This window comes from Rana temporaria, chromosome 5, assembly GCF_905171775.1.
Source record: "Rana temporaria chromosome 5, aRanTem1.1, whole genome shotgun sequence".
NCBI lineage: Eukaryota > Metazoa > Chordata > Amphibia > Anura > Ranidae > Rana > Rana temporaria.
Window position 1 is genome coordinate 311,028,189 of NC_053493.1, and position 12,864 is coordinate 311,041,052.

Sequence of the window (12,864 nt, forward strand, 5' to 3'; positions counted from 1 at the left end):
CTATTGCCAAATGCAACTAAGGGCTCTTTCACAAGTGCGGTATGCAATGCTCCAATGCGCCTCTGAGAAATTATACAAGGTGGTGAAGAGGCAAAATGTTTACACCAATAATTGCAGTGAAAGGCATGTGATTGCAGCTTGGTAGTACGCAGTGGCGGCTGGTGAAGTTTTAGGATGGGGGGGCGCCAGACCCCGCCCTTCCTTTTTGACCCCTCCCACTTGGTGGAAATGGGCGTGGTTTAATCGAAATAGTGGTCGTAGCTCTAAGGTGGTGTGGTTAGCATCTGAGATGAACGAGGGTTGGAGGGAGAGAGAGGGGGACAGCAGGCCCAGATTCTACACAACAATATAAATGTGTATTCTAGAAAGTTTAACAATCTAAAGATACTTCAATCATCACGGCACCATGGTTGTTATGGTGTCAGGATGATTGAAGCGCATTATTTCTATTATTACATTGCAATATAAAATGAAACCATTCAACTCACCATAATGCAGAATCAGTGGGAGCCCAGAGCGTGCCCCCGTCACTTGCAGTCAGCGCCTGCCCCCGTCACTTGCAGCCAGCGCCTGCCCCCGTCACTTGCAGCCAGCGCCTGCCCCCGTCACTTGCAGCGCCTGCCCCCATCAGTAGCAGAAACTGCCCCATCAATTGCATCAACTGCCCCATCAATTGCATCAACTGCCCCATCAATTGCATCAACTGCCCCATCAATTGCATCAACTGCCCCATCAATTGCATCAACTGCCCCATCAATTGCATCAACTGCCCCATCAATTGCATCAACTGCCCCATTTTTTTTTTAAAGATAAGGGGGGTGGCACCGAAATTCCCCCCAAAAATGTCATTTTTTTTAAAGATGTTAATAGGGGGGGGGGGGGGGGGGGGGGGATATTGCCACCGAAATTCCCCCTGAAAATTACATTCTTTTTCATGCTGATAAGCGTGGAGGGGGGGGGGGGCTGTGGGTGCCACCGAAATTCGCCCTAAAAAAATGACATTCTTATTCATGATAAGCGGGGGGGGATCCGGGGGGGGGGTGCCGCCGACGACCTCACCTTTGAAAGGAAAATTCAACAGAGGGGCAGCAGCAGCACTTACTATTTTGGTGGAGCCATGGCTGTGGACGAGTCTGCTCCTCATACTTCCTGTCTTCTCTCTCTCAGGGGCGATGAGAGAGAGACAGACACAACAGGAAGTGACATCATGGCCTTAGATGTCAATCAATCTGCCCGGCCGTAGTAATAGACACTACGAGCGCCTGGCAGACACTGTGGCTACCCGGTAAGCGCCACAAGGCGGTTCTAAAGCCCGCAAATGAAGCGCCGCATCTGCAATCTTGTGATTGCCTGGACGTGTCGCTTCCCATAACGCACGTGGTCGGCGCCACATAGTGCATTTGGTAAAAAAAAAAATTGAAATTAAAAAAATTTCTTAAAAGGGGCCGTTTAAAAAAAAAAAAAAAAAAAACTTTTTTTTTTGTGACTACAGGAGGGGGGGGCGGCGCCCAGGCGCCCCTATGGACGAGCCGCCACTGGTAGTACGGCAATTATAGGTTTTAGTCCGGTGTGGGGAGGCAACATGGAAGACACTGTGCCCTGTGATCTTTAACTTCTCCCATGTTGTTCAGGTAAATCTCTGTAAGGTTGCCTACCTCTGCTTTAAAACACTGTAGAATGAAAGGGCAAATGATTGGTCAAACAGAAAATAAAGATAAAAATAAAGGCAGCAGCACTGGTGGAATAATACACAATATTCTCTGGATCAACTGTGGGTATGGAGTTGGGTGTATAGGATTTTACTGTGTTTTTTATTTTGTTTTTTTATTTTTTGTGGTTGAACTGGATGGACTTGTGTCTTTTTTCAACCTGACTATGTAAAAATAGATAAAAAATGAAGAATGCGCCAATATAAAAAATTCAATGAAAATTAAAATTGAAAATTTCACCAATACCAATTCACATTGAAAGATTGGCATCCAGGGGCTGATATGCCAAAAATGGTGCACAATAATTAACCAAAACAAAAAAATCTGAGTGCAAGGAAAAATTTGTATATAAATTCACAAAATGAATGTCCAATTATATGTATAAAAAATAAGGTTAATACGCCAAATCGGTGATCCCAAAATTGTATGCCAACAGCACACAATTGGCAAACCAAACCTCAAAAGTTCTTAATGATATCAGCACAAAACTCAAACACCGATGACCAAATGAAGAATGATGCAGATATGATTATCAGATACAGTGCCAGTTGAATGCGGTGATATAAAAAAACGGAAGGTGCCCACCACCGTAATTAAGTTGTCCGCTTACCAAAGGCAAGTTGTCTCAGTAGTTGGTTTTCTTCTTCCAAGTGCTTATTCCGGTTTTTCATTCACCAGTTGTCAGTCTTGGTCAGGTGCTTTGACAGCAGCTGGCGGCCCATCTGTCAGAATTTTCTTTTTAAGGGAAGGCAGGGGAGAGGGCGGTGATGGGGAAGGCAGGGGAGAGGGCGGTGATGGGGAAGGCAGGGGAGAGGGCGGTGATGGGGAAGGCAGGGGAGAGGGCGGTGATGGGGAAGGCAGGGGAGAGGGCGGTGATGGGGAAGGCAGGGGAGAGGGCGGTGATGGGGAAGGCAGGGGAGAGGGCGGTGATGGGGAAGGCAGGGGAGAGGGCGGTGATGGGGAAGGCAGGGGAGAGGGCGGTGATGGGGAAGGCAGGGGAGAGGGCGGTGATGGGGAAGGCAGGGGAGAGGGCGGTGATGGGGAAGGCAGGGGAGAGGGCGGTGATGGGGAAGGCAGGGGAGAGGGCGGTGATGGGGAAGGCAGGGGAGAGGGCGGTGATGGGGAAGGCAGGGGAGAGGGCGGTGATGGGGAAGGCACGGGAGATGGCGGTGATGGGGAAGGCACGGGAGATGGCGGTGATGGGGAAGGCACGGGAGATGGCGGTGATGGGGAAGGCAGGGGAGAGGGCGGTGATGGGGAAGGCAGGGGAGATGGCAAAAAATAAATAAAATAAAAACATCTTTATTCGGTTTCTTAAAGTGGAGGTTCACCCAAAAACCTTTTTTTTTTTTTTTAACATTAGATTGAGGCTCGTTTTGTCAAGGGGAATCGGGTGTTTTTTTTACAATCAAAGCAGTACTTACCGTTTTAGAGATGCATCTTCTCCGCCGCTTCCGGGTATGGGCTGCGGGACTGGGCGTTCCTATTTGATTGACAGGCTTCCGACAGGCTTCAGACGGTCGCATACATCGCATCATGATTTTCCGAAAGTAGCCGAACGTCGGTGCGCAGATGCCGTATAGAGCCGCACTGACGTTTGGCTTCTTTCGGCTACTCGTGACGCGATGTATGCGACCGTCGGAAGCCTGTTGGAAGCCTGTCAATCAAATAGGAACGCCCAGTCCCGAAGACCATACCCGGAAGCGGCGGAGAAGATCGCTCTCTAAAACGGTAAGTACTGCTTCGATTTAAAAAAAACTACCCGATTCCCCTTGACAAAATGAGCATCAATCTAATGTTAAAAAAAAAAATTCGGGTGAACTCCCGCTTTAACACAGGCGGACCGGTCGGACCATCCACTGCCCTCTATGAAGTGGCGGATGTAAAAGGACATGTGTCAGTTTAAACCCGCCAACATCTGATCGAATCCTATCTGCTAAAAACAGACAGATGGGGCAATCAGATGACAGTTGGATGTAAAAATGGACAGTCGGACCATTTACAGCCAACTGCCCACACAGGAGAGTGAGCCGTGTCTGTTTGCTCTGCATAAGAGGAGCAGACATGGACCCATCACCCGCCTGCTCAGCAGGTATCAGCAGAGACTCCCCACTGGGTAAGCTGATCTGCCAGTGTGAAAGAGCCCTTATATAGTTACAATGACACAGTAGTTTAGCCTTTGGTTTATTTCATGCTATAAATACATATACAAAACTAGAATATATTGCATTATTACAAAACAGACAAGAAAAAGTTACATTTTAAATTAGGAATACTACATCATCAGCCACCATCACTTGGTTATCATTCTGCATGTTGTCCAGGGCTTTCTTCACTTCTGAGGACTCAAATGGATCAGGATTTCCTTTATTGATCAATTCCAATAACTGACCAATGGCAACAGACTGGGAGCGCGTAGTCTTGAAGGCTTTTACGAGAGCAGCTTTAAACTGCTTTATCCTGAAAGTGATATTGGAACAAGAATGAAAACAAAAGTTTAAACTGCATGGTCTTTGTCACTGTCAGCTAAGTGTGGCTATTCACAGATGGCAACTGTCTAAGCAGCTACAGCAAAGGAGACAATGCTGCAGTGATTTTACTGCACAAGGAGTGTAGTCATGGTATCAGAGTCCCTAGTGGCAGATCAGAGAATATATATATATATATATATATATATATATATATATATATATATATATATATATATATATATATATATATATATATATATATATATATATATATATATATATATATATATATATATATATATATATATATATATATATATAAAAAAGGAAGATTAGCACGACATAAAATGAGCCCAATCTTACCGTTATGGGCAGTCTGCTTCCAGATGCAATGTTTTAGTTTTTCCAATTTTATTTTAATTCAGAAGTATCAATTATGCCATGTAAATTATCCAATGACTCTCAGAATGTGCAATTTTAGCAAACCTGCAGAATGGTTTTTAATTTGAACACTGAATGAAATACCAAGATGGGGAATAAAAATAATGCTGATGAAAATTGTATACATAAAAGGCAAATAAGGTTACCTGCTTAGACTTATCGAACTCTTTGGGATGAAGTCACCCTGACTTTCAGACATCTTTTTTGGAGTTCTCACACGCTGAGATAGCGCTACCGCTGAAAAGGAAAGAATTAGAAGGTAAATGCAGGCATATTTGTTTATTATAGGAATCAGTTGTCTGCCATTGTTCATTAATATATTGATTGATTTTTTTTATAATAAATCGGCCTTTTGGTGGTCTGCCTACACCATTTTCACGCTCCTTTGGCCATCTAGTATCTACACTGCATAATACCTCTAAAATGTAAAATATTTAACACATTGACCAGCTACGTTTATAATATTGAAAAAAAAAAAAATACCCTTTTTATAACAACCAGCAAGCTACATGCAGCTTTTTTAGTTTGGTAGTTCACAATCAAACTTTTCTAAAATTAAGTTAAACTGGTATTTTAAAACCGCCGGTCCCATCAGAGAAGGGATGTAGCTGGCTTTTGTTGCTTTAGGCCTGGTTCAAACCTATACATTTTTTGTGCATTTTCAGTTTTGCAGAAACACACTACAGTCCATTTAACATGGTTGCCTATGGGCCATGTTCACATCTGCATTTTATGCAAAAGAATGAAGAATACTAAATTTGCTAAATTTTATAACAAACGAAGAAAAATTAATTTTTTTTTTTTTACAGAATTTTTTAGTCTTTTTTCTCTTAGAGCAAAAAATAAAAAACCCAACGGTGATTAAATACCACCAAAAGAAAGCTCTATTTGTGTGAAAAAAGGATGACAATTTCATTTGGGTACAGTGTTGTATGACTGAGTAATTGTCATTCAAATTTTGAGAGCACCGAAAGCTGAAAATTGGTCTGGTTATTAAGGGGGTTTACGTGCCCAGTGATCAAGTGGTTAATGTGTTCTGTGATAAGGTCACCAAGCCAGGAAGTTCACATGGTACCCTAAAGTTTACCATCCTAGGTGTGAAAGGCGAGCTTGCATTTCCAGTACTAATGGACAGATCTAGACAGACCATAATATTAGAATTATCCTACACTTCAGAAAATATTGGAAAAGATTTACATGAATAATGTGTTGAAAATATATTGGATATAACAGTGTATACAGGTTTATAGTAGGCACAGTTCAGGTCAGTTTGGAACAATGGTTATAGTTTAGGTATAGTTGGGGTCAGCAGAGTTTAGGTCTTTCTGGAAAACATGTACGTAGCATTAGTCAGTACAAACTTCATGTAGGAAATGCAAGATAAATGCATATCCATAAATTAACATTAGCAATCGCTCCTATACATTTTTTTTAAGTGATAAATCTTAAATTCTCAACATAAGAATGAGGACCACTACATAAATAAAAAGTCTTGTGAAATCCATGAATTAAAGGAGTTGTAAAGGAAATATTTTTTTTTGCTGAAATGACTGTTTACAGGGTATAGAGACACAATAGTTAACGGATTCCTTTTAAAAATGGTTAAAAATCAATTGTATAATGTACCTACAGTTTCAATTTCGTTTTTTGCATGCCGTTTCCTGCTTCTGTGATGTACAGAGACACAGAGCCAATACAGGGCAGTGATGGTTTGTAAAACTAAACTGATTGGTGTTGAGGGGTTTTAGACACACAGTAATCACACCTCCTTGATTAGTGACCACAGAGAGAAAGCTCCCATGACTTTTTTCATCAGGAAACAGACAACCAGGAAGTGTTCAGAACAGAGAAGGATTACAGCAACATCAGAGCAAAAACGAACAATGAGGACATGAAACCAGGACTGCAGTAAGGTAAACAAAGCTATTTAGCTAAAAAAAATCCTTTAGTGACCCTTTAAATCAATAGTGTAATCGGTGTGGATAAAGATAGTTTAAAAAGTCCACAATATCTCCACAAAAGTGTTAAATGTGTCCACAATATACCAGATCTATTGGCCACCTCCTTCCCACTCATGAGTCTTGCACTAGGTTTCCACTTACTTATTCTCCTCAATCCTTTGGCTCTAAATGTGTGTTTAACAAAATCCTGAAGCCACATGATGCAACACACCGACCAAACAGAACGTCATCGCACACGGACCAGAAAAGGGATCATCAATGCAAAAACCTAGCAATGCCACTTTTTGTAATCTTTAAAAGGGGAATACAACTTTTTTGCGTGACCAATATTTAATAAAAGTGCTTGCTTTAACGATTTTACAATATGGAGGTGCTTTTATTTGAGTGATATCTTGCTGCAAATCTAAGAAAGGGAGATTAAGTAGAGAACTTTATGCCAGCTAGATCCGATATGGAGAGTGGTGGAGTGATATCAAAGCACTTTGATTCACTTTGTAAGAGAAGAGGGGAGTCAAAAACTTCTGGTGAGTCTTGTATGTACCATTGGTGGGTGGTTTGGATACACAGTGTGTACTAAATTTGCTTATGACTCATGTTGTAAAAAGAGGGTCAATCCTTTCCTGTGAGCTTTTTATATATACTATACTAGTGGTGGTGAGTTTAAAGACAGTACCCCAAAATGGAATGAGAATCCGATTCATTTATTAAGCGAGTTATGTACATCTGGTGAGGTGTAGGAATCACAATAGTTAAAAATTATGCATATCGAATTCTACATTATACTGAATATTTTTTTTTGCTTTGATATCGGAGTATACTCTCAGTCTCACTTGATTTAATGTAAGCTGAAGAAGAGGTCCTGGTGTGGATGTGGAAGGACTGGTGGAAAGGCATTTATGTGAACTGTAGATTCTATATGCGAGATACTAATGAATCCGCCTAATCTGGCGAGACCCTTTTTGATTTAGAAGATGATTTTGAGAGTATTTTGTTTAAAGTGAACATAACATCAAAGTTTAGGACATACTAAGCTATGGAGATATCCTTTACCACACTATTGTTTTCTAATTCGTGGATTTCACAACAGAGACTTTAATTTATGTGGTGGTCCTTATTTTATGTAGAGCACCATCATAAATTTCATATGACTTAATTTTTATCACCATTATTGAAAAGGGTATATGAGGTAGGCCCCATTATTGATTTATGGTATTTGGAGCACTGGGGAGTGCGATTTGTAATGGCAGTTGGCTATAATAGTTATCAATTTAATAGATAGTTAATTTTGGGACAGTCACAGCGCAGTTATTCGTAATTTGTATAATGCAGGTTGCATATGACCAATCCTGCACCAACAAAGTGTCCCAAAAACCACCATGATGAAAAACCTTCTGTACAGCCAGGGCTGTCTTAATGAGAGGGCTTACCTGGGCACTTCCCAGGGGACCCAGATGCATGGGGGGCCCCTGCACTGCCCCAAAGCAGCTGGTCCTTGAGCCCATGCTGCCCCAAAATTGGGGACCCCATGGTGGCACTGAGAGTGATAGATACACAGGGGAGGCAGTCTGCCTCCTACCTACTTGATGTCTGTTTACCTGCACGGTCATTGTTGTAGGGGCCCCAGAGCATTTCGTTGCCCAGGGGCCCATGATGCTATTAGGCGGCCCTGTGTACAGCCACTGGTGAAGATCCTGCTTGCACATTGTTCAGCTTTAAATTATAGTAAACCATGATTTTTTCTTTGATAAAAGATTATGAAGACCCAAGTAAAAGAAATACAAGACTGAGTGTGAAGCAGAAGAGAAATACAGACCAAACCAAGCACAAAATGGTTTCTGCTCTTAACAGCATTACCCACAGCATCAGACTGATGAACACCATATAGTAAAACTAAAAAAAAAAAAAAACACTTACATTCATTGAGACTGCCCGCTTGACTAAAAGTATAGGGGTCCATAGATTCCTGAGAATCTGACGTTTTCTCTACCCGCCTAGAGCTTTTCCTGTAAAACATTACAGACAACACAAGCCATCAATCTATACTGCGTGCCACATCTGAAACCTAGGGTTTATAATATATCAATAAAAAAAAAAAAAACACAACCTTGTGCCCTCTTGACTTGGCGTTATGCTCTCTTGACTTGAATCTTCTTGGCTTAAGTCGATATCCTTCACAACTTTCTTCTCCTTCGGCAAGACCTTAAGGAGAATGTTTATTCATCAAATATTCAAAAATTACTTCCATTGCAAATGGTATTTATGGTAAACTTAAAGGATATAAAAATATTGAGATGTACAACTATTGCAGTACGAAAGAACACTCACCTGCACTATCCAAAAAATGCATGAACCCACTGTGCAAACTATCCGTCTGAATGATTAGGAAGAGTCCATATTTGCCATTATTCAGCGTCATACTATACATAGAAACGTGGCCCTGCATTTAGCATATGCAGTGCCTTGAAGTATTCATAACCCTTGAAATGTTCCACATTTTGCCATTTTACAATTAAAAACGAATTTTATTGGGATTTTATGCAATAGACCAACACAAACGTGGCACATAATTGTGAAGTGAAAGAAAACGATAAATGGTTTTCATTTTTTTTTTTTTACAAATAAATATCTGAAGTGGCGTGCATTTGTATTCAGTCCGCTTTACTCTGATACCCCCAACTAAAGTCTAGTAGTGGAACCGATTGCCTTCAGAAGTCACCTAATTAGTAAATGGGTAAAAAGAGGGGAACTAATGCGCAAAACCACACTAACCAGGGCAATGATAGCTAATAATTCAAATAATGTCTTATTAAGTCTAAGCAGCAGCCACAACTAAATAGTGCTCACACACTGAAAACAATTTGAAAGAGGGGGTTTAATGGTGTTTGCCAATACCGTATTTTCCGGCGTATAAGACTGGGCGTATAAGACGACTGGGCGTATAAGACGACTGGGCGTATAAGACGACCCCCTAATTTTCCAGGAAAAAATGTTGGTTTTGGGATATACTCACTGTATAACACTACCCCCTTCTTACTAGTCTTTCTGGAAGCTGAGGGGTAGCCAGAACCGCTGACAGAAACAGGCTTTTTCAAATCTCACTGTGGACATTACATTCCTCTCTGTGCCATTACATTACATTACATTCCTCTCTGTGCCATTACATTACATTACATTCCTCTCTGTGCCATTACATTACATTACATTCCTCTCTGTGCCATTACATTACATTCCTCTCTGTGCCATTACATTACATTACATTCCTCTCTGTGCCATTACATTACATTCCTCTCTGTGCCATTACATTACATTACATTCCTCTCTGTGCCATTACATTACATTACATTCCTCTCTGTGCCATTACATTACATTTCTCTCTGTGCCATTACATTACATTACATTTCTCTCTGTGCCATTACATTACATTACATTTCTCTCTGTGCCATTACATTACATTTCTCTCTGTGCCATTACATTACATTCCTCTCTGTGCCATTACATTACATTTCTCTCTGTGCCATTACATTACATTACATTTCTCTCTGTGCCATTACATTACATTACATTCCTCTCTGTGCCATTACATTACATTACATTACATTCCTCTCTGTGCCATTACATTACATTACATTCCCCTCTGTGCCATTACATTACATTCCCCTCTGTGCCATTACATTACATTCCCCTCTGTGCCATTACATTACATTCCCCTCTGTGCCATTACATTACATTCCCCTCTGTGCCATTACATTACATTCCCCTCTGTGCCATTACATTACATTCCCCTCTGTGCCATTACATTACATTCCCCTCTGTGCCATTACATTACATTCCCCTCTGTGCCATTACATTACATTCCCCTCTGTGCCATTACATTACATTCCCCTCTGTGCCATTACATTACATTCCCCTCTGTGCCATTACATTACATTCCCCTCTGTGCCATTACATTACATTCCCCTCTGTGCCATTACATTACATTCCCCTCTGTGCCATTACATTACATTCCCCTCTGTGCCATTACATTACATTCCCCTCTGTGCCATTACATTACATTCCCCTCTGTGCCATTACATTACATTCCCCTCTGTGCCATTACATTACATTCCCCTCTGTGCCATTACATTACATTCCCCTCTGTGCCATTACATTACATTCCCCTCTGTGCCATTACATTACATTCCCCTCTGTGCCATTACATTACATTCCCCTCTGTGCCATTACATTACATTCCCCTCTGTGCCATTACATTACATTCCCCTCTGTGCCATCACTTGCCCCCCCCCCCTCTGTGCCATCACTTGCCCCCCCCCCTCTGTGCCATCACTTGCCCCCCCCCCTCTGTGCCATCACTTGCCCCCCCCCCTCTGTGCCATCACTTGCCCCCCCCCTCTGTGCCATCACTTGCCCCCCCCCTCTGTGCCATCACTTGCCCCCCCCCCTCTGTGCCATCACTTGCCCCCCCCCTCTGGGCCATCACTTGCCCCCCCTCTGTGCCATCACTTGCCCCCCCCCCTCTGTGCCATCACTTGCCCCCCCCCTCTGTGCCATCACTTGCCCCCCCCCTCTGTGCCATCACTTGCCCCCCCCCTCTGTGCCATCACTTGCCCCCCCCCCCTCTGTGCCATCACTTGCCCCCCCCCCCCTCTGTGCCATCACTTGCCCCCCCCCCCTCTGTGCCATCACTTGCCCCCCCCCCTCTGTGCCATCACTTGCCCCCCCCCCTCTGTGCCATCACTTGCCCCCCCCCCCTCTGTGCCATCACTTGCCCCCCCCCCTCTGTGCCATCACCTGCCCCCCCCCCTCTGTGCCATCACTTGCCCCCCCCCCTCTGTGCCATCACTTGCCCCCCCCTCTGTGCCATCACTGCAAACAGTGCATTTACTCACTTTTTTTCTGAATAGCAGGCGGTGCGATGACTGTCTCCGTGCTGCGAGCGTCAATGATTTAAAAGACGCTCCTTCTCAGTGTGTTCTGTGATAGGCGGAACACAAATCTTCCCAGCAGCGCCTCTGTTCTGTGTTCCGCCTATCACGGACGTCTTCTCATCTCGTCCGAGGATGAGAAGGCATCTGTGATAGGAGGAACACAGAACAGAGGCGCTGCTGGGAAGATTTGTGTTCCGCCTATCACAGAACACACTGAGAAGGAGCGTCTTTTAAATCATTGATGCTCGCAGCAGCACGAAGACCGTACCCGCCGTATAAGACGACCCTCGACTTTGGATGCATTTTTTTACATCCAGAAAGTCGTCTTATACGCCGGAAAATACGGTAATTGAAATAGTAAATCAATATAATGATGATAGTGACAATTCCTGCAAGTCAAAATATGTGTTCCATTCCGAAGTGTAATAATAAATTAATAGAAAGGAGAGTAACAATGCTAGCTGCAACCCACAGTGCAAAAATGATAGATCCAACGAGGGGGATAAAAGAATAATGTTTCACTCCTGTGTGATAATGACCCACCAAACATCAACAAAATAATGCGGGGGATAAATAAGTGATTTTAGTGAAAAAAAAGTTTTCAATGGTGTAAAAGAATACCATTAAAATAAAAGCAATATCACACTGACCGTATTAAAACCAATGTGATAATAAGAAAATATATAGGTTGTATGGATGGAACTGTAAAAATCCACTACACTGTGGGAATCTTGGCATTTTTTCTTTGGTTACAAGCACCTACTGTATGCACTTTTTTGGACTGAAGCAATATTGTGGACTGTGGATTACAGTGGAGCACTTATGCACTTTGGGAATCATTGAACAATACTGTTTTTTGAACACTTGATTCATTTGCACGTTTGTATTGTTTTGTATTTTTATTTATATTTTATATTGCATGTTTTTTTTTCTTTTTATTGCACTTTATTATTGATGCAATTGTGGATTTTTACAGTTCCATTCATACAACCTATTTATTTTATTATTATCACATTGGTTTTAATACGGTCAGTGTGATATTGCTTTATTTTAATGGTATTCTTTTACACCATTGAAAACTTTTTTTCACTAAAATCACTTATTTATCCCCTGCATCATTTTGTTGATGTTTGGTGGGTCATCATCACACAGGAGTGAAACATTCTTTTATCCCCCTCTTTTTTTGACAATTGGGATTAGGGTTGTCCCGATACCACTTTAGGACCGAGTACAAGTACCGATACTTTTTTTCAAGTACTCGCCGATACAGCCACGTCCCCCCCCCCCCAGATGCAGCCACGTCCCCCCCCCACATGCAGCCACGTCCCCGTCCCCCCACATGCAGCCACGTCCCCGT

The 12,864-nt window shown here is 42.4% G+C and overlaps 1 protein-coding gene across 1 annotated transcript in view; it reads right to left on the reverse strand.

Moving 5' to 3' along the window:
- Positions 1–3,876: 3,876 nt before the first annotated feature.
- LOC120940957 (maternal DNA replication licensing factor mcm3) overlaps positions 3,877–12,864 on the reverse strand; it is a 46,450-nt gene continuing 37,462 nt past the window's right edge. The window contains exons 14-17 of the mRNA XM_040354122.1: positions 8,687–8,781; positions 8,497–8,585; positions 4,768–4,858; positions 3,877–4,169 (exon numbers count right to left, since the gene is read on the reverse strand). Of these exons, the coding sequence (XP_040210056.1) occupies positions 3,971–4,169; positions 4,768–4,858; positions 8,497–8,585; positions 8,687–8,781 (474 nt within the window). The 3' untranslated portion in view covers positions 3,877–3,970. The remainder of the gene's footprint in view (positions 4,170–4,767; positions 4,859–8,496; positions 8,586–8,686; positions 8,782–12,864) is intronic.